Source organism: Carcharodon carcharias, chromosome 10 (assembly GCF_017639515.1).
Source record: "Carcharodon carcharias isolate sCarCar2 chromosome 10, sCarCar2.pri, whole genome shotgun sequence".
Taxonomy (NCBI): Eukaryota; Metazoa; Chordata; class Chondrichthyes; order Lamniformes; family Lamnidae; genus Carcharodon; species Carcharodon carcharias.
Window position 1 is genome coordinate 28,835,060 of NC_054476.1, and position 26,211 is coordinate 28,861,270.

Here is a 26,211-nt window from a genome sequence, read left to right on the forward strand (position 1 = left end):
TGCCGTTTGCCTGAGTAAATGTCAATGTGCTCAAGGAGCGAAGGATATAAAGCAGACTACCCTAAACTAGAAAGGGAGGGGGTGGGGGAGAAAAGGGCAGAATATTTATGACTTGAAGTTCCATGAGTTGCCATTAATTGAGATCAAAGCGCGTAGCATTTATTTTTTACACCCATCAGTTCAAACAGTGGAGTAAATTAATGATTTAAATATGTACCATTCTCATGGAATTGACAGGGAAGCTGTTGAACTGAAAGGGTTTGGCTTGTAATGGCTACCAGTGCATCAGCTTGGGTTTTTTTTTATGACATTGCAGAGTTGTTTAGATTTTCATTTAAAGAAATGGCAGTTTCAAAGTGAATGATATTCAAATGACCTATTGTACACTTTTGTCTCTGTTCAGGAACTGGAGAAAGTAACTGCAGACTTGATAAGATCCAAGGTCACTTCTCAGTGCAAACTGGCAGAAGAAAACATCCATCTTAAAGCACAGCAACAAGAGCTACAAGAGCTGAAGCAAAAACTGCAGATGGTTTCACAACAAATTTAAAATTTAGTCACCATTTATCCTTAAGCTGGATCTAAACACAAATGATTTCACAGTGATGTTCTTCTAGGGATCTGTTAATATATTTTGAAACTGTTTCTAAAAATATTGACATATCCAACAGGGTTAATTTTGACCATAGAATTGTATAAACCAGTTGATGATGAATTGGCATCCCGGTTTACATCAATGAAAATAAATTCAGAGAGAAGTAAAACTATCACTTGCTATCACTCATTCCACACTGTTGCACAGAATCAAAATTATCCTCAGTGAGTTACACTTCGGAAAATTAATTTCCCTCCATTCTAATTTTGACTTTCTGTGAATTAAAATTATGTGTGCTGGGGAATTACTATTGCATTATATTGGTAACAAGAAAAGTGAAAATAATGTTTTGGAATTGTTTTTAGCTCAATTTTTAAAAATACTCCTCTAGTGTGTCACTGCATTTTGAAACAGCTACTGTGATGCAAAAGTATTGAACCATATTTTTTCACAACCATCCCCACCGCAAGTTTTGTTTTTGAACCCATCGCATTGCTACTATGAGGTACTTAGCTGAAGCCAGAAGCCTTGCTATAGAAGAGTGGAAAATGAGAGTCATTATTGGGTGGTTGTTGTACACCTCCCAATGGCTGGCTGGAGGCATGGATTCTGGATGCCTCGCAGTAGCTTTAATAGGTGGATGCCTTGGTGATACCTGGACATGGAGAAGAGGGGCAAGATAGATACATTTGTGACCCTCAAGAAAATGATTTGCTCTCCTTACTCGAGCCCTTGGTCCATCATTGCCTCAATGAGAAGGCAGTTTCTTGGGCCTGTTGGGAGTTTTGTAATTACTGATGACTTTATTTTCCCTTCCTCTTGGTAAACTTGTGCTTGACCTCCATTTTTTAACTTACATCCGAGATTAGGAACCCACAGGCAAGTGAAGCCCATATCTTGCCACCTTGTAATGCACTGCTCGACAAATTGACTGAGAGGTTTCAAAATATTAATTTTAGACCGTTTTGTCATTTTGGCTTCAGTTTCTTGATTCCAACATAAGTGTAAACAGAATGTAGAATTTTGTTTTGTGAATAATGAGGTAACATTTTCGTATTTTTACTTTTTCTAAAGGAGACCGAATTAAATAAGAGGATATCTAAAGATGCAATAGCTGTTCAAGAAGAAAAACAGGTTGGATTAAAACCATTTAATGACAAAACTGTTGCGTATCTCCATTGTAAGCTGAAATGTGCATATAAATGAAAAGCTATAGAGAGCTCTTCTAGAGGGCAAAGTGGAGGGCAGCAGAACGAGGAGGCATAGTTGGATGATGGACGTCATGGTGCAGTTGCAGATGAGTTACAGTGGATGTGTAAGGATGGCAGAAGACAGACCAGCATGACATACTGTGACACCAGATCTCCTGGTAGGAGTAGCTACAAGCAGCAGCTGCAAATTCAAAATGGCCTGAATATGATATAAATGGAACAATGATAGCATCATGTGGAGAGCAGGGATGCTTAATAAACAAGTATCTCTTTGTGTTCTGTTCAGTACATTGTTTATGTCCTTATTCCTAACTGTATTAAAACAAGCTTGGCAAACAAGTCAGTGGTGAAACTTTGCTCCTGCAGTTATGTGCTGCCATGTCCAAAATTAAAGATTCAGTCTTGTAGAAAATAACACATGGAAATGAAAATAATGGGTGTGCGCCACTTTTATCACGGGCCTGAATTTTTCAGTCGGCGCGTGGGGGCGGGCCCGACACACTGGCGCGTAAAATGACGCGCAGTGACATCAGGCGTACGTACCAGTGTCATCGCTTTGTCTCGCGATGTTTTGTTCAGCGGGCTGGAGTCGGCCGTGCACCCGCTGATAACTGATAGGCCTGTTAAGGCCACTAATGAATTAATTAGTGTCATTGTTTACACTGCCAAGCGGCCTTTACGTTTTTTAGGAAACCACATCCATGAGCAGGATGAGGTTTCCTAAAGCTTTTATGAATCAAATAAAAAAGTTTTCTGAAATATAAAAACATGCCATATGAGGGGACATGCTTGGTTAAATTTTTTTCCATTTATTTATTTATTTCAATAGCACTTCAATCTCCCTGAGGCAGCTCTGTGCCTCAGGGAAATTGATGCGCTCTTTCACGCGCTGGCCCTAACTCTCGCTCTTCCCCCCGCCTGCACAGGTAGCGCTACCGCTCACATCTTACGCTGGACGGGCCTTAACAAATCCTATTTTAACAGGCTGAGACCCAGAGGTCCTGTCAGTTAGGGATGCTAAAAAGGGTGCTGAATCTTTATAGATAAGGAATGCGATGTGTGCCAGGCTGGCAGCTTCAGGTAGAATGCAGATCTATTCCTTCTTAACCATACTCCCTCTGGCTGGTGCAACCAAATTTCTGCTGATAGCTGTGACCCAGCTCAATTTTCCCTAGTATTTCCACCATGATCAACACACACTGGCAATCCAGTCCAACATTGCTGGCAGCTTGTGCACAAGTGAACTTCTAACAGACAAATTTACTACTCTTGGGTCAGGAGGCTGGTTTAGCATCTCATCCAAAGATTGGTTCCTTTGATAATACATCATTTCAACCACAACATTGCTTTGTCTTGATAAGGTGAATCATATCATAGAATCACATTGAATTGCAAAAGTCCATTCAGCCCATCATGCCTGTGCCAGCTCTTTGAGCTATCCAATTAGTCCTACTTCCCTGCTTTTTTCTCATAACCTTGCAAATTTTTCCTTTTCAAGAATATATCTAATTCTATTGATTCTGCTTCCACCACCCTTTCAGGCAATATAGATCAACGTAACTCCCTGTATTTAAAAAAAAAGGAATTCCACAGCTCAACTCTGGCTCTTTTGCCAGTTACCAATCCTCCTGCCAGTGGAAACAGTTTCATCCTATCCATGCTATCTTAATTTTAACACCTCTATTAAATCTCTCCTTAACACTCAGTGCTCCAAGAAGAACAATTCCAGGTCCTCTAGTCTCATACGGAATAATTTTAATAAGTCTCTGCACTGTCTTCAAAGCCATGACATTTTTTCTTAGTGTGGCATCCAAAACTAAACAACGTACACCAGCTGAGGTTAGACCAGTGATTTATCAAAGTTTAATATAACTTCCTTACTTTTGTACTCTATTCCTCTACTTACGAAGCTAAAGATCTCGTATCTATGCCAACTTGTCCTGCCACCTTCAAAGATTTGTGTGTGCCTACCTCCCATACCTCTGTTTCTGCACTCTCTTTAAAATTATGCCATTTAGTTTACATTGTCTCTTCTCAATTTTTTCTTCCCAGTGGATGTTTAAATTTCTATGGCACTGTTCAAAGAAGAGCAGAGTATTCCCCAGTGTCCTGGCCAACATTCCTCCCTCATCTATTACCAGTAAGAAACAGATGAAATCATAATTCACCTCATTGTTATTTGTTTGATCTTGATATATAGAACATGGCTACCATGCCTCATCTACATAACAGCTATTGTATTCCAGGGCATTTCTTTGTGAAATGTTTTGCAATGTCATTGTCAATACACATCTTTCTTTGATACATGAACATTGAAGTTATACTGAAAGCAATAAAGTTGTGGCTTGCTTATCAGCAGTAAGTTCAATCATTCTTTTCATTGTGTGAGCTGTCAGAAATGTGGGAGTCAGTTTGTACCAGGATTGGAGCTGCCAGCAGGAATCGGGTCAGGACTGCTCAGAAGCACTGGGTTGGGCTGCCAGTTTAATAACTGGGATGTGGCTGCATCTCCTGCACCACCATTCCACCCTCCCCCCTTTCATCCCACCCCCTTCCCTCCTCCCAGTTCACCATCACTTCTGGTAATGCTCTATTTAAACTTCGACATTTTGCCCTTCATTTGTAAAGCCAACTCACATGTAATGACCGTGAGTAATGAATCTGCTGAGCAGAACTAACCAAAATTTAACAGCCCTTTTTGTGTGGGCTAACTTTCATAAACTACTTAAGCATGGGAGCAATTCTCTGATTATAAGTAACAGTGGAACAAACTCTTGTTGCCACTTTCTACCAGTCTTGTTCAGCTGTTCACTCATATCTGCTTTTTCACATACTGTTAGAAAATACCTTGGTAACACTATAAATCTCTCATTTATTTTGTTCTAAATTTATTCAGTTTTGTTTTAATTTTATCCCTGATTTAGAATTTCTTACATTTAAATTATAAACAATTATCATAATATTCAACTTGTTTTGGAGGTTTTTAAGTTATTCCATGAGTTTTAATTTGAAATATGGGCGGTGAAAAGAGCCAAATGGCAACAGGCCATTCTTAAGGATTTAGATAATGTCCAAACTGTTGCAATTTACAAAGATAATTTGAATCCATGATTGTGTTGCTACCTTTAATTGTCTCCTAGGAATCTGTTCTTTGCAGTAACTTACAAAAAGCAGTACATGTTTGAAAATATTAAGCCGTGCTGTATGCAGTTTTATATCTAACAATGAGTGACTATTAGAAACATGCACCGTGTACACACATGCATGGTTCCTAGCTTCTAGAGGACATTCTGTACTCTTGAGGTCCTAGTTATATTTTACATATTGTTTCAAAAAGAACATTAAGAGTCATTTATTTCCATCAGGAAGTTTTGAAATTACTTCAACAAACTCAGCAGCTGCTACAGCGTCAGGAACTGGCACTAGACAGAATTGAAAAAGAGCTCAAAGTTTCTGGAGAGAAGCATCAGGTCAGAATGTTTATAGTGTGTTGTTTTTATTGATACCACATGTTGTGAAGTTTTTCAACAGTGCTTTATGATTTATGGTTTATGGGTGTTGAGCACCAAAGCTGGACTGTTTTAGAATGTTTTGGTGCACCTCCAACCCATCTCCTCCCTTCTTACAGTAATCAGTGCCGCAGAGTATAATTTTGAGTTAAACCTATCTTCATCTGACTTATCACCTGTGAGGTCGTTTATTTCAGTGCATAATTTATTCCTTCCATTTGTATCGTTTTTTTAAGAAGCCGCTAACACTTACAGCTTAATTAACCATGTATATCCATCATCTTCACATTAAGAGTAAATGATGTTTATTTTAAGTCGTTTGAGTGTTTGAGCTGGGTCCCATTGGAAGTCAGGTCAAATCAGGGTTTGATCAGGGTTGCTGGTGGGAGTTGGGTTGGGGCTGCCAGTAGGAGTTCAATTGAAACAAGGCTGTCAGCAAAAATTGCATTTGTTTCTATCTAAGATTCCCTTCTATTATTCTCTTCTATATACAGTTTACTTATCTTCCTTAGCCTGCTGTGTTGTACTGCTCAGTTTGGATGTGGGAACTGATTTGGTTATTTGGCAAGCAAGACCTGCAACTTTGAAGAATGACTTAATTTGAAGAAGAAAATAATGTGAAGAAGAAAATTAATTGAATCCCTTATGATATGTGTTCTTGATATAGAATAGAATTAGTTGAAGGATTTATTTATTGTACAGCTTATGGAACTTATTTCCTTGTGCAGCACAGTTAGTTATTAAGTAAAGTATATAGCGAAAATACCAAAGTTGAAAAAAAAATTAGGTAGGTGCAACCCTTGAAAGGAGTGCAATGATTATAAAAGTAGATGGATCTGTAGTATCAAATAACAAGTTCTGTGTCCAGTTCTCTGGTATTGTAAAAAAAGACAACTCTGGATCATACGAAAAATCCTTATTCACACTACCATGGGTAAAACAGTATGAAGTGTGAGTATCTGTTTTAGCAATGCAGTAAATCTAAAAGCAAGAGCTAGTTGGAAAATAAAGCTAGGGGAATAGAGTAGCAGAGTGGGACTAATTGGCTAGCTCTTTCAAAGATGGGCATGATGGGCCAAATGACCTCCTGTGCTGCAAGATTTATGATGGGTAATAGCTGACCGAAACACAGGACATTTGCAACTACTTGGAGAGAAGAAAGGTAAACATCAAAGATCTGTTTGAATGAGAACCACGGTTGAATGAGAGAGAACATGATCACAACATTGCATTTAGTATAATATAAAGGTTTGTCTTTACTTGTAAGAATCTTGCTGGACATTGCTTTTCTCTGTTTAAAGATGAATGGATTGAAACTAGAGGATCATGCTTCTCCATTTTTTCCTGCTTTTCCTGCTTTAATTATATCATGTCAATTTCTTTCCTTAAAAATTCAGAACAATGCCAACTCTCTGGCAAAATTGGTAATCAGATGCTTAAGCTGGGCAGGTTTGCAGACTGCTGTTGATGATTGGCACATTAATGGAACCTGGAGAGTTAGACTGGGCTAAATGAGCCAGCTAATGTCCTAACATTCTTTGGTAGACAAACAGTGGGAAGTTTACTAGTACTCTGTTCTGATTGTGAGATTTTAGCAGACTACATTGTACCAATGCTCCTATTCACACTTGGCTACCAAACACTGCTTTAGTTCCCCAGGTTGGTTAATTGGGGTATGTCCTTTCAGAGGAGAGAGTGCACTCATATTGGGCAGAAATCCGATCTTTAAAAAGATCATTCAGTAGATTGGTTTGGAGACCTTTGAACATAAGTTTTTGTGTGTGTGACTCTTGGCTGACCACAAAGAAATTATAGCAGACAAAAATCCTACTTTGCACTATTTTCCTGATGTATATCATTCAATCAGTGGACTGTGCTTAACTTATCTCTACTTCTAATACTTTTCCTGACATTGATGGGGGTCATCAAACTTAGAAATTTCTGATGTGCTAAATGAGGCTCTATACTGCAATGATTTCAATGCTACAGGAGCCTGTTGAAGTGAGAAATGGTTGGGGAACCGCTCCTGACCATTTCCTGCATGGGCCATCCCGATCAACATGTGAGGGTGGTGGGGCAGGCAAGTATGCAGAGTGGGTGGGTTATGACTTCATTCAGTGTGTAACACTTATTTGACACCCAACCTATGATTTTGGACCTTGCTGTTTCTGTTAACATGCACTGCTGAACATGTGTTTAGCAACACAGTGCATCCCCCGCCACCCACAGGTGCTATTTAAAAGCGTCACTGTCCAACTTTGGGTTAGGTGCTTTTGTTTATCTTTTTGCTGCTTTAGAGTTAGTTGAAATACTGGATTGTTGGGGGAGTTGTGACAAGGTGGTTACGTTAGCAGGGAGTGGCACGCTTTTGAAAGGCTTCTGAGTACAGCACTTGCTCCGAGTCATGGGGGTTATAGTTGCAGTTCTCCTTGGGCAGCAGAATTAGAGGGAGGAGAAGGGTTATCAGCAGAAGAGCCTTATCCACCTATCCACAGCCATGGTGACATCAGTCTGAAGTTGTGTGGCACCAAACTATGTCACCAAGCAAAGATTTCATGATCTCAGTCTGAGTGTCCACTGCAGCACTCAGACGTTATGTGACTTCTGCCACATGCAGTGGAATCTGAGACATCGGCCACCAGAAACAACATCATGTTTGGGCCTGCGTCTGGTCTCATGGAGTTGTTCACCACTTCCATACTGGAAAGGTTGGGCTCCAAGCTCTGGATGAAGCCCTATGCCAATTTTGAGCTGGACTCTACTGTTCACTTTTTCAGTGCCAATAAATTCTCTGGTAGGCTCTCCAATGCATCAAGCATTTCTTTGTGCATGACCATCGGCCTTCTGTATGCTGTCCCATTCAAGTCCTCTGCAGTAGAACTTATCTGCAATCTCACCCCAGGAAGCTACACAGGCTGCTCTTTCCCCATGGCCTGGCTACAGCCCAAGCCAACCCAGTTACTCACTATACGCTGACAATTCTTTTATACATCCCTCTAAGGTTTGCAGGCAGCCAGTATCTGAGCTAGTAGCTGCAACTATCAGATCACGTGGCAGTGATTCTTCCTTGTGGTCTGGTCTCCCTATAGGCCTCCAGCCTCAGGAACCACTGGCTGTGTTCTTGGGTATTTGAAAGCATGAATGCACAAGAGGAGTTTTGGATGTTGGAATGAGATGGGATAAAAGGAGGCATCCACGGTCACACCATATATAGCTTGTACACCATAACAGATTGCGGGATGAGGGGGTGAAGTGGGAATTGGGAAGATGCATAAAGCAAAAATATGCCATCATTCTCGATAGCTTCAGCTACACTGCTGGCCATGACCTTGGTGACAGCCACGCCAATTAGCCCTGGCACATTTTCATCTACAATGGTCAGCATATGCCTGTGCTCCATCACTGCCCGTTTGCTGCTGTCATCTATTATATGCCACTTTTCTTTGCAAAAAGAACAATGTGTGTTAGTGAATGCATTGAAATGTATTTGGGTGATATGCCTGCCACAGTTGAATAGCTGGCAGTATGTGAAACAGTGGGATGTGTGTGTTTGCAGCAAAGCTGCACACAGACGCATCTCACAGCTTCCAACAGTGCTAAGTTTGCGAGGGTGAGGTGAAACATGTGAGTATGAGGTTTTAGTCATGATTGATATAGATTATTGATAGGCAAATGAAGGGGGTGTGGTTATTGGAACAGTGTGTAAGACAGGTGGTTCAACTGTTAGGATTTGGTATATAATGATGCATTCACTAACCTTGATCACCCATATGAGGTCTTAATTTTCTGTGGCATTGCATACATATCCTCAGAGCCAGGCTGTTGGCATTGACCACCAAGGCCACCAGCTCCCACTGCCTTCTAAACAGCTGTCTGGAGGGCCTCTTGGCCTTCTATTGGAAGAGAACCTCTTGCCCCTGGCCCATGTCCTGCACCACTGACTGCAGTGCAGCACCTGAAAACCTGGGAACACAACAGGAGTTCTCAATCCTGTTGCCCCATTTTGGGTCTTTCATGAACGTTTTCCAATGTTGATCAAGCAGTTCCAGTCTCTGCTGCAGCCAGAATACATCTCACTTTTAAGAGGTGCAATCTGGCTTTAAGTAGTGCAGACTAGCTTTAATTGGTGTTAGGCACAACAAACTTGGGTCCCTTGCTGAGTTGTGCAGCCACTCAACAGCGTGCTTAATGCTGGGCTGCACAGCACCATCTTGGAAATGAACATGCATCTCTTCAAAGGTGCGTGGGATAATCATGCATCACAATCTGTGAACCCCAATTTGGGGGCTATTCAATTTAAACCCCTCTAGAGTTGCTTAATAGTGGTTTATTAGATTTTGGAAAGAGGATTAGATTTAGATATTCTTGCAGGATTAACTAAGCATCACAACATTTTTAATTCCCTTTGAGTTGGAACTAATTCTACTTTGCCAATAAAGACACTTACAGGAGCTGTTGATTCTAAATGAACTGATGTGTCCCCTTTATCTTGCAATATTAGTGGTGGTAGTGGTAGGATAACTGATGAGAAACTGTTGCAGGAAAGCAAAGGATATACAGGCTGAAAGGATGTCTTTCTAAACTTTACTGTGGTTTGGCTATCTCTGTACAGACATGTCTTCCCAGATCTAAAAGATTTGTCATAAAGACTTTTGTGCAAGAACAAACTAAGAAGTCCAATTACTGGAAAAATTCCAATTTTAAATGAGACCACAATTTTCATCCAGTGCAGGTTTTATTATGGTTCTTTGATGTGCAGCTGTGAGCTTTTTAACAAAACAAAGTAAAAATGTTGGTGTCTTGTAGATTAAAATGAAACCGTTCAAGTTAATATTTTTAATTGGAAACAGTGCTTTCTTATTTATGGCATGATGTTTCATGACATCACTTCCTAAATGAGTTGTCAGGAAATGTTTACATTCCTTTTTTGACTTTATGTTGATGAAAGGTGGACTGATTGAGAGAAAGCATGAGCACTTATCTATATCTGTTCCCTGTGAAATATCCAAACGCAATCTCAAACCATGCCAATAATTTTATCTGGCAGATTGTTTTGTGAAGAAGAACTGAGAAGAAAGAAAAGAAAGGACAGACTTGCATTTATGCTGTGCCTTTCATGACCTCAGGATGTCTCAAAGCACTTTAAAGTCAATGAAGTACTTTTGAAAACACTGTTGTAATGGTTAATATATATATTTATATATAACAACAGAAAATTTTGGAAATACTCAGCAGATCTGGCAGCATCTTTGGAGAGAGAAACTGAGTTAACATTTCAGGCTGATGAGCTTTCATCTGTTCCTCTAAATATGTTCTCTTAACCATGCTCCTCATGCTTCAACCCACCATTGGCAACTAAGCCTTCAGGTGTTTAGGTCCTAAGCTCTAGAATTTCCTCTTGAATCCTCTCTGCCTCTCCAACTCCCTCTCTCCTCCTTTAAGTTCTTCCTGAGAAACTACCTCTTTGACTAAGCCTTTAATTACCCCTTATAAATCTCCTTTGGGTCAGTGTAAATTTGTCTTTTTTTTATTTCTGTTTATTAAGTTTTAACAATAATCATAATGAGTAACAGTACAGAAAATAGCTTACAGCACAACAATAATAAATTTGCATTTGGAGGAGAAAGAAAAGAGGAAGGAAAGGAGAAGTAGAAGAAGAAGAAAAAGGAAAGAAAAAAAGGAAAAAGTTGAAAAAAACCCTTGCCAGCCCCAAAAAATAAATAATAAAATCAACAACAATCATAGGACAGAAAAGTTTCACATGATATAATACGTACAGCCTAATTAGGATCAGTTAGATGAAAGCAGAGAGCTGTAGTTCCTCAAAATAATCTAGAAAAGGTTGCCAATCTACATAGAATCCATCAGCGGAGGCTCTTGTAGTGTAATTTATTTTCTTAGGTTTAATATTCTGCATAAGATCACGTATCCAATTAATAAAAGTGGGTGGGGCAGACTCTTTCCAATTTAATAGAATAATGCAGCTAACCAATAATGTTGAAAAGGTGAGTGCAACTATCTGAATTTTTGTAAGAGGGATGCCATTTGCCACTCCAAAAGGTGCTGTAATAGGAGAAGGTTCAACATTGCTACTAAAAATGAGAGTGATGTAAAACTTTTTGTCCAAAACAAAGCCAATTTAGGACACGACCAGTACATGTGAATTAGAGAGGCTGGAGCAGTATGGCATTTATCACAGATGGGATCAAAATTTGGATAAACCTTAGATAACTTAACTTTGGATAGTTAGATATGATGTAAGATATGATGTAGCAAGCCATGTCTTGCACATACAGATGAGGAATGTACACACAAAAGAGAATAGACTTCCAGATATCTTCTGATAAACCTGAATCAAAATCTTGCTCTCAAAGCGTTTTTAAGGTAAAAAGCGAAGGCAGTGTAGTGAAAAGATAAGAGCATATAATTTGGAAATGAATCCCCTAACAAAAGGATTTAGTTCTAATATCTATAGATGATTCAGGGGGCAATAAAGGAAACTGAATGATTTAATTTGCGTCCACAATCTCTGATTTGTAAGTAACGAAAAAAGTGTATGCGGGGCAGATCGTATTTCCGAGAGAGAGAGTCAAAAGAAGTAAAAATATTATCAATATATAAGTTAGCTAGGGTTTTGATGTCTCTCACGTGCCAGACTTGAAAGGCAGAATCTCCTAATGAAGGTGGAAATAAATGATTTGCATCAATAGGGTTGCATAAAGAGAGACGTTGTAGCCTAAAGTGTGTTCTGAACAGTGTCCAAATCTTAAGTGACCATCTGACGATAAGGTTTGAAGAAAGGTGAGAAAGGAATGGAGGAGCACAACAGAGCAGGCAGACATATAGATCGACTGGAGGCGGCCTCCAATTGCACCCTTGCTAAACCAGCTGAATCTGAATGAAGCCAAAAAGAAATATTACGGATATTAGCAGACCAATAATAAAACTGAAAATTTGGCAGTGTCAAACCATCTAAATGCTTGGGTCTTTGAAGAAAAACTTTATGAATTCTGAGTGTTTTCTTATTTCAAATAAAGGAAGAAATTAATTAGTCTATTGCAACAAAAAGTGCTTGGGGATAAACAATGGAAAGCACTATGAAATAAGTATAGAGGTTTTGGCAAAATATTCATCTTTACAGAATTTATACAACCAACTAAAGAAAGGGGTAAATTAGACCAACGTGCTAAGTCCTGCTTCATACGTTCCAACAAAGGGTCAAAGTTGAGCTTAAAAAGGCCTCCAAGGGATCTAGTAATTAAAATTCCTAAATATTTAAAACTGTTTACTGAGACCTTGGAGAGGGAAGAAAGAAGGTAACTCTTTGCAATCGAGTTAATAGGAAAAATGTCACTCTTTTGAAAGTTAATTTTAAAACCTGAAATATGACCAAGTCGCTCAAGAATAGAGAAAATATGTGGGAGAGAGGAGGCTGGATCAGAGATGCAAAGAAGCAGGTCATCAGCATATAGGGAGAGTTTCTGCTCAACTCCACCCCGTACAACACCTTGTATATCTCCACAGGTCCACAGTGAAATTATCAGGGGCTCAATAGCAATAGCGAAAAGTAGGGAGGAAAGGGGACAGTCCTGTTTGGTACCTTGATAGAAGTCAAAGAGCTTAGAGTGGATGTTATTTGTATGTACTGGAGTAACCGGGGAGGAATACAATAGTTGTATCCATTTTATAAAAATGGGTCCAAATCCAAATTTTTGAAGAGTGTAGAAAAGGTAATCTGATTCCACTCTATTGAAAGCCTTTTCTGCATTCATAGTTATAAGAACCTCAGTAAGAGGAGTAGTTGAATGCATACAGATAATATTGAAAAGATGCCTTAAATTAGGAAGGATTGCCGGTCCTGTATAAAACCTGTCTGGTCAGGAGAGATAATAGATGGAAGGACAGGTTCGAGACGATGGGCTAAGGCTTTAGCTAGTATATTGACATCCACATTGTGGGGAGGTGGTGGCATAGTGGTATTACTATGGACTAGTAATCCAGCAATGCAGAGTAGTGTTCTGGGAACCCAGGTTTGAATTCCACCACTTCAGATGGTGAAATTTGAATTCAATAAAAATCTGGAATTAAAAGTCGAATCATGACCATGTCAATTGTTGTAAAACATGCCCTTTAGGGAAGGAAATCTGCCATTCTTACTTGGTCTGGCCTACATATGACTCCAAACTCATAAATGACCTCTGAACAAGGGCAATAAATGCTGACCTAGCTAGCCCACATCCCAACGAATAAAAATAAATAAAAGGGAAATAGGCTGGTAAGAATTGCAATGCAGAGGATCCTTATCCCTCTTTAAAAGAATAGACAAAGATGGAGGAAGCATTTTAGAGAGAAAGCATTCCGAATAGGGAGACAATAATAATGGAGAAAGTTGTGATAAGAATTTTTTTATAAAATCCTGTTGGAAATCCATCATGCCTTATTACTTTGCATGGATTTAATTGCCTTTAGTATTTCACTGAGTCAGACATTAGAGATGAGATGTCAATATTATCAAAAAAATTGTGAAATAAACCAGGGTCTGAAAAGGAGACTAAGGTATAAAGAGTGGAATAAAAAAGTTTAAATTGATCATTGATCTCCTGATGATTGGTGGTAGTTGACCCTGTTGGAGTGGTGATTTCAGTAATAAGTTGAGAGGAAACAGACTAACGAAGCTGGTGAGCCAGGAGTCCACTGGTTCTTTCACCGTGCTGATGAAATATACCGTGTGATCTAAGTATAAGCTTTTCTGTTTTTTTAGTAGAAAGAAGATCAAATTCAGTTTGTAGAGCCAGATGCTATTTGTATAATACTGGAGTAGGTGCAATAGCGGACTGCTGGTCCACGAAGAGAATTTGGTCAATCAATTGGGACAATTTTGAGGTATTGCGTTTGTTAAGTTGAGCAGTATATGAAATTATTTGTCCATGTAGGTAAGCCTTCATACTTTCCCATACAGTAGCAAATATCTGGAGTAGTATTAAGTTCTACAAAAGTATCTATTTGCGAGGAAATGAATTTAGTAAGACCCGGGTCCACTAGAAGAAGAGAATCAGTTTGCCGTGGTGGATGAGAAATGGTTGGTCATGGAATCGTATTGCCAAAACTAAGGGGGCTTGATCAGAGATCACAAAACTATTGTATCCGCAAGATTGAATTAATGTGAGCAGCCTCTTATCAGGAAAAAATAGTCAATATGCAAATAGGTGTGGTGAACAGGAGAGAAAAGGGAGTATGTCTTGCTGATGGGTATAGAAAATGCCATGAGTCTACCAATCTGTGTGCATCCTAAAAAAAAACTGATAGCTGAGGCTGATTTTGATACTGGATGAGCGATCTAAATTTGGGCTAAGAACACAGTTAAAATCTCCTCCAAGAAGTAATTTATATGGGCTGAATTTTCTGTTTGTCAGGTGGGCGGGTCCAACCAAATTGGCGGCAGGTGCAGAGCCGATCGCCGCTGGCGAAATGGGCCGTGCTGCCATTTTGCTCGGGTGGGCCATTTAAGGCCTGCCCAGCCGTTTCAGACTCCCATGTTCAAATTTGTGATGGGCGTGTTCAGACCGCCGGTTCCAATGGGGAACCGGCAGTCTGTATAAAGAACGGCCAGGCAGCCTCCTTTAGGTTGTTCACCATAGCCAGCAACTGGGCTCCAGAGGAAGTGAGGGCAGAGGAGGAGGAGGGGGGCAGGCTGCAGGATAGGCCAGTGGGGGGCCAATGTGCCCCTCGGTTCTCCAATGCCTGCATTGCTGCCCCCCTGGAAGAGGTGTCAAATCATCGGGAGGTGTTGTTTCCGGAAGATGGGAGGAGGAGGGACCCCACATGACCAGGCAGGCGTGGCAGGAGGTGGAGGAGGCAGTAAGATCTCAAGATGCTGTGTGGCGCACAGGAACCCAGCGCTGCAAGCGCTTCAATGATTTGTTGTGCTCTGGAAGGATGAGTACCATCGGTCTTGGCTATTTTACCCAGCAGGTAGCCTTAGCCTTTGAGGTCCCCTCCCCATCACGTCTTTGTGTCATTGCTGTATTGGGCATTTGGCGCACGCTGGGTGGGCAAACAAATAGTGACCATGCTTACATCAGCCTTAGTGGCTGAGGAGAAGATGGGTTCTCCCCGCAGCATATGTTGGTGTTTGTCACATTTGAGTAGTCTGGGGGCAACCTGCAGGGGAGACAGCTAGACACATACTCAGAACTCCAACACATGTCTTATTGATGGTGATGAGATGGTGGAAGGGGAGCCTCAAGGTGTCGTGGCCAAGAGCCATCTGCTGGCCTCGGTGCCACACCTAGTTGCGCCTCCTTGCCATGGGTGCTAAGACCCTTGTGTTATTCAAAGTGATGAACACTGAATGTGTCCGAGGTGGCCGCTGGGGGAGGTGGTTGGGAGCAGCCGTACTATCTTCTGGTGACTGATCACCAGTAGTGTGGACAGGAGCCGCTGGAGGCCTCAGATAGGCCACTGTGGTTGGGGTGCGGTGTGCGCGTGCAGAGTACATGAACGATCAGCCCCAATAAATGTTCTTCTCTGTTCTGCAGGCAAAAACAGAGAACGATAGCCAGGAGTGTCAGTGGACTGGTGGTGGGCATGCCATGCTGTAGTACCTAACCACACATGAGGAGCAGGCCATGGAGCTGGGGAGGAGGCAGGCAGCGAGTCAGCAGATGCTGGCGAGGCTGGGGTGCAGCAACCAGGTATTTGAGGGCCACAGTCCCATCCACTCTGTCTCCCCACCATCCAAAGCACTGATGATTGCTGCAATCGTTAATGCAGCAACATTGCTCATTCACAGACTGATACAGTCAGATGTGTGGGTCATACACAAAGGTCCCTCGGCCCCTTGAGGATGCACCTTCCGAAGTCGCCTTATCCCATTTGTGCCCACTATCCCCATGGCCTGACGTGCCATGGCATCGCTGCTGCACATCCAAAGACTTATTAGGAGGGTTTGTACCTCCACCACTCTTTCTGCCAGTGAGTCGGACATTACTCTGTCCAAAAGGTACTCAGCACCTCACCTGTCAACCTCATGGCACTCAACTTAAATAAATGCCACCCTGTTACTGATCCCTGCGCCAAGGGGAAATGTTGCCTTCTGTCCACCTCGGTATGGAGGTCAATAATGTGACCTGTCAATCTCCTGTGCTCCACGGCAAATGTCGCAAGTGTATGCAATGTTTCCTCATAATTCTAACTCTCCAGGCCAGCATGCATCCAGGTCAGGAACCTTTGCACCCTCCCCACTCCAATGCCATCCCTCCCATGAAGCACAGGTCACAACTGAACGCATAAGTGTAGATGTGGCCTCGACAGTGTTTTCTGCACTTGCAACATGACCTCCCTTTTCCTACATTCTATTCCTCGGCTAATAAAGGCAAGTCTGGCTTTGACCTAGTTAAACGCCTTATGTTCCTGTTCTGCTACCTTATTGGGTCTGCCCAGCAAGGTCCCTGTAATCTTTGTGACTTTCTTTGATCCTACCATTACTCATGTATTCCTGTACCTTGTTTGTCTTGCCCAAGTGCTTAACCGCACTCTTATCCACATAACATTCCATGTGGCATTCCTTAGGCCACCTGACCAGCCTGTCTGTATGTGCGTGTAATGTTTGGGCCTCCTCTTGACTAGTTACCACCCCACCAATGTTCGTCTCCTTAGATTCTTGAAGGTTGAGCGCATTATGAGCCTGGGGGGGGGAAAGGGATGAAAGGTGTTACTGACTGAACGCTAACTGATGTACTGTCCTTGTTGTTAATTTCAGCACAGACAGAGAGTGCCGATGGCACCAGCAGCCGGAGGACTGCAGGGGACCAGGCACATGCTGAGTCGGGCAGTGATGATGTGCCTCTGGAGATGTTGGCCATGCAGCAGCTGCAGAACAAGCGGCAGGGTATGCGGGAGCATCTTGCATGAGGGTGTGCTTCACTTGGTCTCTGTGGTGGATGAATCCAGGCAGAGTGTTAGTGATGGCATGAACCTCAGGACAGAGCTTCAGGCTTCTTCCATGGAGAGATTGGCGACTCTCATGGAGAGGGGCTTCCAGCAGATTGAGAATCTTCTGATTGGGTTACTCTCTGACCTGCAAGCCCTCACAGCACTAATGGCCACAGGTGGTCATTGGCAATGTGGGAGATGTTCTGGGCACCAGTGTCGTAGTTCGGTGCCCATCCATCTGCGGTGAGCAGGGAGGTCCGATGTGACCTCACGTCGGCGCGGCAGTTGCCTGTCATCGCTGTGAGCTCCTCTCAGGGTGCTCTGGATGAGGGCAGCAGCTCCTCCGCCCCTCTGCCAGTGACCGTTGCATCCGTTGAGGCTGCGATAATTGGGGAGGTGCCAGTTCTGGAACTGGCCACTCCCTCCCAGGTGGGGCCAGCACAGGCTCCATGAGCCAGAGGATGGCCACCAAGGTCATCGAGGCCAACAGGACAGCAGAGTCAGCAGGCTGTCTCACAAGCCACTCCGAGCGATGGGACGGCACTAAGACATAGCACCTGCAAACGTAAGCATAAGGCACGTTAGGCACTCCACGGGGTTTGTCACTGGTGATTTTGTGTTGGCCCTAGATTAGGGAATGTTTCATTATCTGTGTCAGAGTGATGTTTGTTGTTCATTTTGGAGGCAATAAAGTCCACTTTTCTGACCATGGCTGAGGGTGTTTTCTTTGTGCTGCATTTGTATGTTTTACAGACATATCATGAATGTTTGAGTGGACATTGATGTTTCTGTACTAAGCCCTTAGTTGCAGCTCCTGAGGTGGAAGATGTAGCACCTAAGTGCCACGTGCGGAAGCGCCAGGTAATGCTGGTCCTGCAGATCCATGTGTGTGGAGCTAGCTGAAGGTTCGTTGGATTAAAGTCCCTGCCTCCTTGGTATAGTAGCGGGTTGGCGTGCTGCCCCTCATCATCGCCTTGTGCTTCCTCATCCTCTGAGCCACTGCTGGATTCATCATGTGCAGCCCCATCCACTGCATCAAGGTCTTCATCGTCAACTGCATCCCCCCTTTCCAGCGCAAGATTGTGCAGAGCGCAGCAAGCTACCACTATCAGAGAGACGAGATTTGGGGGGTACTGGAGTGCGTCCCCTGAGCGGTCCAAGCAACGGAAGCGCATCTTGAGAAGACTGATGGCTCTCTCCACCACAGCCTTTGTGATGCCGTGGCTCCTACTGTAGCGCTCCTCAGCTTCTGTTCTTGGATGGCGGAGGGGTGTCATGAGCCACCTTCTGAAGGGATAGCCCTTGTCACACAGCAGCCAACCATCCAGATGAGCCTGAGCACTGAAGAGCCCCGGCACCTGAGAGTGTCTGAGGATGTAGGCCTCATGGGAGCTGCCTGGGTACCTTGCACAAGCTTGCAGAATCTGCATCCTGTGATCACACACTATCTGCATGTTCATGGAATGGAAGCCCTTCCTGTTGACAAAGGCACCGGGCTCACCTGCTGGCGCCTTGATGGTCACATGTGTGCAGTCTGTTGCACCCTGGACATGGGGGAAGCCAGCAATGGCCGCGAAGCCTCTGGCTCGCTGTATCTGACTTGCCTGGTCGCAGCGGAAGTGGATGAAGGTCAATGCACATTTGAACAGAGCGTCTGTAACCTGCTTGACACAAGTGTGGGCAGCTGATTGGGAGGCACCGCAAAGATCACCCACCGAGCCCTGGAAGGAGCCAGATGCATTGAAGTGGAGGGCAACTGTGACCTTCAGAACCGCTGGTATGGGGTGTCCACCCACACTGTTAGGGGAGATCTCAGGGCCAATCATCTGACAGATATAGTTCACTGCCCCCCTTGACAGACGGAGCCTCCTTCGGCACTGCACCTCAGTAATATTGAGGTAGCTGCTTCGCCGCCTGTATACCCTGGCAGCAGGATAGTGGCATCTTCTGCGGCCCCTTCCACCTTGGACAACCTCTTGGCCCTGCGCCCCTTGTGCCTGCTCCTGGCCTCCCAAAGAAGGCTCCCCTGCAGGCTGATTGTCCACTCCTGGCCTCCTCCTTATTCTATCCCTCCCTTCCTCCTCAGGGGAGCTGCCTCCAGCGGAAATGTCAGAACCCATACCCAGGCTAAATGGAGGCCTCCGGAAAGCTGCAGGCCCGATAAAGATTACTGTCTGCAGACTGGTGAGTTGAAGCTTCAAAGTACAGAGAAAGCTGTTGGAAATCGATCTGAACTGCTAACAATCACACCGGCAAGTTTAAAACAAATTTTGCAATAAATACTTCAGATAAAACATGAACAACCCCTCTGAGCCCACATATCCCGCCCGTGGATGAGGTTTGTTAAAAAATCAGTTACCCGCCTGCCTGTTGGTCCCGTGGGCCGAGGCGAAGATCGCACGGGCTGCTCAAAATCGGCTTCAATTGCCGAGTTAAGTGCCTTAACGAGGTCTTTAATTAATGGCGGGTGCGCGTCGTGCTGCATAGGGTGCCCACCCAGCTAAATATCGCGATGCCATGTGCTGATGTCGGGTACGTCAGCCAGAAAATTCAGCCCTGTGAGTCTGAATCTGGTATGGAAAATAAAAAGTTTGAAATGAAATGGTGATCATCCCAGTTGGGTGCGTATACATTAGCTAGGATCAATGAAAAGTCTGCCTTGTACTATAACAAAGCGGTAATCAGGATCAGCTATAACCTGAGTGAACAAAGGGAATGCCTTTATCGATTAGAATTGCCGCACCTCTCACTTTACTATGAAAATTCCACGTTCGAAAGTGGTCAGGTGTAAGAAAGTGAGTTTCCTGCAGGAAGGCAATGCCCACTCTCAAACGATGTAAATGAGACTGAACTTTATTTCTTTTAACTGGGCGGTTTAGATTTTTCACATTCCAGGTGATAAAATAGATTGGACAACCATCCTGTGAGGCCCTAACATTAGTGGACATTTTGAGAAAAAAAAGCGTGTCAAAGCATATGGTCCCCATAGGTTAGCCATTATAAATAAAGGGTTAAATATTTTTGAACTAGAGTTCATCCACCTGAAGAATTTTAAAAACTGACCATAAAGAAGGTATACATGTATATTTGGAAAATAACAGGAAAAAGAAAAAAGAGAGGAGGGAGAAAAAATAGAAGGGGAAGAAAGAAAGCAAAGCTTATATCACATCCCCAAATGAGGTAAATGAATTTCAGTCTTGTTACATTCTTGTGCATTGGGCTGTTTTCCATTGTTAAAGGTGCTATATAAATGCAAGTTGTCTCTATTTTTTTATATACAAATCTGTGAACTTTACTCTTTGACAGTCTTTTGTGAGCAGAATTTCTGTTAAGGATTTGGTAGAATTTCACATTTAAGTCTGAAGTAGTAAGTTGTCTATTTCAGTGAAAGATCAGGGTTGAGGGTGAGATATAAAAAAAATCCACTAGGGTGCTGCTCAGGAACTGGAAGATGCATAACCTTGAAGAACAATGAGGACGTTACCATATTCTGACAATGTGTTTCATCATAAATTGCCACAGCCAGTCTCTGTCTTCAATTAAATCCATGATTAAAAATAAAGGGCTACAATTAAAAAGTAAACTTTGTTACAAATTTCAATGCATAATGTTAGTAAGAAAAACAATATAGGTGATTAGCTTAATAATTTTGAATTCAACATAGAGTGTTAAATGATTCTAACAGTTTTAATTTTCAAATAGCTATATTTCTCTTGTATTTCCCAAACATAGTTTTAATGGAGAAAAAGAAAACTGCTTGATTTTAAAATTCTTGAAAACTGTCATATAACACAAATTAATCTCATAGTATCCTTTTATCTGGAAGTTGGGAGGAGTGCTCAGACCTGATTCATTTTTAATTACTCATTGCATAACTGCTAAATAGAATTCCATATTTTTGTTTTGTCTCCAGTGAATCATCTAAAAAGTACTCAAAGTATCTAAGTACCCTTGATTATGTTTTAATGCAAACGATGCTTTTAACTCTATTGTGTAGTTAAAACTTTGTTTATATTACAGAAGGTCCCTGTCACTCTATTATGATTTACACTGAGATTCAGTGGTCTTTCACCGCAGTCCTTTAAATCATGTGTTTTTTTTATTTTACATTAAACAAAATTATTCTAAGTACATGTTTTCATCAGTACCTGAGAAATCTAAGATTTATACATGCAAGTTTTAACAAAATAATTTGTAAAGCCTGTGAAATGAGATTGATTAAACTCAGAAATGTTGAAATCTTGTATTGTCAAGTAAAAATGAAATTAGGTAGCCTAGGAGAAATGCTTTTTGGAGCTGGAACTTTCCAAAGATTTAGAGTGAAATTAAATAAGCATAATGTAGTCACATTTTAGAACAATAATTAAAATTGCCATTGAAGATGAGGCTAAACTTCCCTTTAGCTGGTCAAGCAGGAAGAGTCTTATCAATTGGGAAAGCAGTCCCAATGCCTCAAAATAGAAGATTTGTACGTTAAGTATTGAGGTCATTTAAATGGATTTTCTGTCAGCCCGAGTGTAATACTTGTTCATTAGGAGTGAGCAGCTGGCCAGTTTTCTGACTGGTATAAATAAAGAGTGTACAAGACGGAAAGTTAGATTCAGATTTTTAGGCTTTTCCACTCCTGCAATAGTTTGTAACAATCCATTTAATTTATGTAAATATCAACAAAGTATGATCTTTCGGTGAAAGAGTTGTAAAGAAGCTAATATGAAGTAGGATTTAACTTCAGTAGTTCAGCCTTGAACCTCTCTTCTTCAGAAAGCATCTATTGTTGGTTCCAAAGTGTTAGAAAAGAAAATTAGCTCATTGAAGAAAAAATTATTTTGAAGAGATATAGAACTTTTCCTTGAGGGTTCAGGACCCTGACATCAGGGTCAGGTAGGGGTCAGAAGCCTGCAATGTGTGGGGAACAGTCACCTGGCTGTGGTTTCCCTGAATTGATCAATTAATAACCAAAAGGCAGGTTTCACATCCAATTAAGGGCAGGGAGTGGGCTCTCAAAGCTGGAGGATCAACAGGAGGTCCTCTAACACCAAAGAAGCAACAGGCTGCCTTTTTGGTAAGTGAAAGAGAGTGCATTCCACGATGGAGGCACCCTCCAACTTCCTTAATTTTAAAATAGAAAATACCTTTAGCAGACAGGCCACCAGGGGGTGACCTGTGGCTTCAGCTGATGACAGGCAAGCAGAGAGTCTCAAAGCCTGCCTGGAGAGCCTCCCCTCCAACCCCCATTCTGCTGCCGGAAGGCCAATTCCAGGCTGTTCCCTGATGCCTCCGGAGATTCCAGTCGGAATCTGATAGTAGGCCTTAAAAGACCTTTAACAAGCTCAATATTGGCTATCCAGTGTCTGTGAATGAGTAACCCTGTCATTGCTCCATCCTGCCTCCAGGAAAATGATCCAAGTATGGTGCCGGGAAAGTGGGACGCCAACTGGTGGTGTGAATTTTTTCACCCTTCTCCATGCCTGTCCCCACTGGGTTAAAAATCCTCTCCATGGAGTTTAATAGTGATTTTCAGATCTCCATATTGCTTAAATCTGTTTTGATAAGAGCTTATCCCTTAAACATTATTTGTCTTTCCCCTTTATGGATGTTGATGGGTCTCCTGTGTATTTGCAGTATATTACGTTTTTATTTATTTTCTGTATGGACTTAACATGAAGCTAAATTTTAATTGGTTTTGCCTTGGTAAGAAAGAACTTGCAATTCTATAGCACCATTCACATCCTCAGGACCTCTCAAAGCACTTAACAGCCAATTAAGTACTTTTTGAAATGTGGTCACTGTTGTAATGCTGGGAAATACAGCAACTAATTTGTGTACAGCAAGAACATTAAGGTAGCTGACAGTCTTTTGATTAGACACTTTGGGCAGAATTGTTTAGTCCTGTTGGTGGCAGGCGTCAGCAGACAATATGGTGAGAAAGCCAAAAATTGGATTCACACCATCGTGAAACCAGTTTGCGATAATCCCCTCTGCCCGTCAATGGCGGGTCACGTTTCCCGCCATCAGGAACTTAATTTTAATACATTTATACCTTGTTATTGTGCCCTCATGCTGGAATCACCACCCCCCCCCCCCGCCCCCCCCCCCCAACACACACAAATTTACGACTCACGTCGGTGTGGCTTCAGAACAGCGTGCTTCATGATCGCCTTTAAAAGGTGTGCGCCTGGTAAGTTGCACTTCGAGGGGAACCCAGAAACCCAGATGTAAGTGCACATACCCTTGGTTGGTCACATATGCCACCTAGGTAAAATTTGGTGCCACGGAGAGATGGAGGGCACCCACTGCCAGTGGCCGTGAAAGTGTCTGTGGCGCTCAATTTTTATGCTAGTGGCTCCTTCCAGGGCTCTACATGTGACCAGTGCGGGATCTCGCAAGCCTCCACGTACAAGTTCATCCAGGAGGTCATGGACGCCATCTTCACGAAGGCACAGAACTTCCTGTATTTTGCCTGGGATCAGGAAAACCAAGAAGCAAGAGCACTGGGATTTGCACAGATCTCTGGTTTTCCACAGGTGCAGAGTGTCATTGACTGCACTCACGTGGCACTTAGATCTCTGTGACAACAAATAGTCAGCTTCATCAACTGCAAGGGCTTCTACTCAGTGAAAGTTCAACTGAGCGACCACCACAAACACATCCTACAGATCTGTGCATGATTCCTGGAAGAGTCCATGACTCCGACATCCTTAGCATGTCTCAGATTCCTAACATCTTCCAGGATCCACAGAGGCTGCAGGGTTGGCTCCTCAGGGACAAGGGCTACCCACAGAGGACGTGGCTGATGATGCCCGTGCAGCGGCCTCAGGCTGTAGCAGAGCGACAGTACAACGAGGCTTGTGCCATTTCCTGGACTTTAGAGCAAATGATAGGCATCTTGAAAATGAGGTTCTGGTGTCTCGACAGGTCCGGTGGAGCACTGCAATATGGTCCACTGAGGCTGTCGCGTATTATCATGGCTTGCTGTACACGACAGAACCTGACGCTGCAATGGGAGGAGGACCTGGCTGTGGAGCAGATGGAAGAGCTGCATGCCTCCTCCGATGACGAAGATGTCAAAGGGGATGATGATGATGAGGTCTCAAAGGCAAGGATGCCGGCGATGAGGCCATTGCACTGACTAGACGAGGCAGGCGCTCGGGAGGTCCTCATAGTTGCAAGATTCGTGGAGGATGATGTTGAGATGCAGTGAGAACAATCCTGACATCCTCACCTTGCATCTATTAATGTTTGACTCCTGTGTGTCTGATGGCAGTGCTCAGTGATGCCTCAGTGCTCAGGCTTATATCAAGGAGATGCAGCGGAGGCCCTAATAGTCGCTAGATTCCAGGAGGATGATGATGGCATGCAGTAAGGACACTCCATAGATCTTCACGTATCCTCAGTGAATGTCTCACTCCCGTCAGGCTGAGGGCAGCTCACTTGCGCTCTGTGATCAGGGTCATATCATGGAGACGCAGCTGAAATTTTAAATGCACCTGATCCTTTGTCAGCCTTCAGCACATGTCCCCTTCAGAAGCACACAGTCACTGGGTGTAGATGCTGAAGACATGGGCGCAGCCCCACCTCAGGTGCTGAGAGCACACAGAGAAAATGACAGAACTCTGATGCCTCCACATGACATTCTGGCAGCAATGACAAGCACCATCAAGGTGCAGGCATCATTAATGTGTCCAGTAAGTGTGAAGCTGAACCATCATTTTGGTCTGTAGGTTACATATTGCACAAGGAAGAGCCCAGGACTGAGACACTTACCTTTGTCTTGTGCAGGAACCAAGGCTTCATACCTGAGTGACATGAACACTGCTCATGGTAACAAGGAGCCATTGGCAAGGAGACATTCTTGGGAGTTTATTTATCATAATGAACATTAAGTACATGTGATTAACACCTGTGCCAGGCTGTGCAACTACATTTCTCAAACCCCTTAACGCTGCCGCTATATCTTGGTGCTCCCCCGATATCCACAGCGGAGCTGGAGGCAGCCTGCTGACTGCGACACCCTGTCTGTGATGACTTGGCGTGCATCCTCTGGAGGGCCCCGGACTTCTTTGGATGTCCTGCTGTGGGTCAGCTGCATCCTCCTCAACCTGTGGAACTGGAGCTGTGGAAGCTTCCTATGGATCATAGGAAGAGGGGATTTGGATCGGTAGGACATTCCTGGAATCAACTGGATGGATGGCCCTGGGTTGTCGAGCTGCTGGTGTGTTGGCATGCCGGCACTATCACCTCAGACTGAAGATGGACGGACTCCTTCGTCGTCCCTTACAATCTGAGGAGTGCAACAGACATACCTTCCTGATGTTCCTGTGATTGTCTTTACAGCTCCATTTACTGATTGAGGACCAAGTTCAGAGGCTCATCATCTGACTCGGACTCAGCAGATTCCTTGCCTCTAGCAGTCCTCGGAGTGCCGGAGATCAAGGATTTCCCTACCACCGCCTGTTGTGGAACCAATTGCGTGGTGTACTTACCAGATTGTGATCCCAAAGCTGCTGTACATTTAGGTCCTACCAAGGTGTGTGTTGCGCTGGTGGAGGGTGTGGGTGAGCACCTTGATGGGTCTTCAACAGTGCTGCCCTCCGTGTCCTCATTCGAGATGCTCTCGGCCCTGGGATTGGGGGTCAAGCTTGCCTAGGGTGACTTGTCAGATGTGCCTAGGACAGAAAGTGGAGATTATTAGTGCTTGGCAGCCATGTTGAATACAGAACACTGGACTCAGACTTGTGTTGAGAAAGGGATAATGTGGTGCAGGAACCTCAAGTGGGTGCTCACTGCTGACTTCACCGTTGCAGCAGGAATGATCCAGGTCCTCTCCGGTCAGCTCAAATGTGCGACTCTTGACCAGAGCAAGGACCTTGATGTCTGGCATTCCACTCCAGGTCGGGGACCTCCATTGACCCTATCCTGCATAAAGACAGATGGAGCAAGGTGCATGCCAAGCCAAATGAGA

At 43.2% G+C, this 26,211-nt stretch overlaps 1 protein-coding gene across 1 annotated transcript in view; it reads left to right on the forward strand.

Annotated features, from left to right (window-relative positions):
- The window catches only part of LOC121282809 (coiled-coil domain-containing protein 73-like), a 134,183-nt gene that overhangs the window by 71,581 nt on the left and 36,391 nt on the right, over positions 1–26,211 (forward strand). The window contains exons 10-12 of the mRNA XM_041196624.1: positions 404–532; positions 1,670–1,729; positions 5,172–5,276. Coding sequence (XP_041052558.1) covers positions 404–532; positions 1,670–1,729; positions 5,172–5,276 — 294 coding nt within the window. The remainder of the gene's footprint in view (positions 1–403; positions 533–1,669; positions 1,730–5,171; positions 5,277–26,211) is intronic.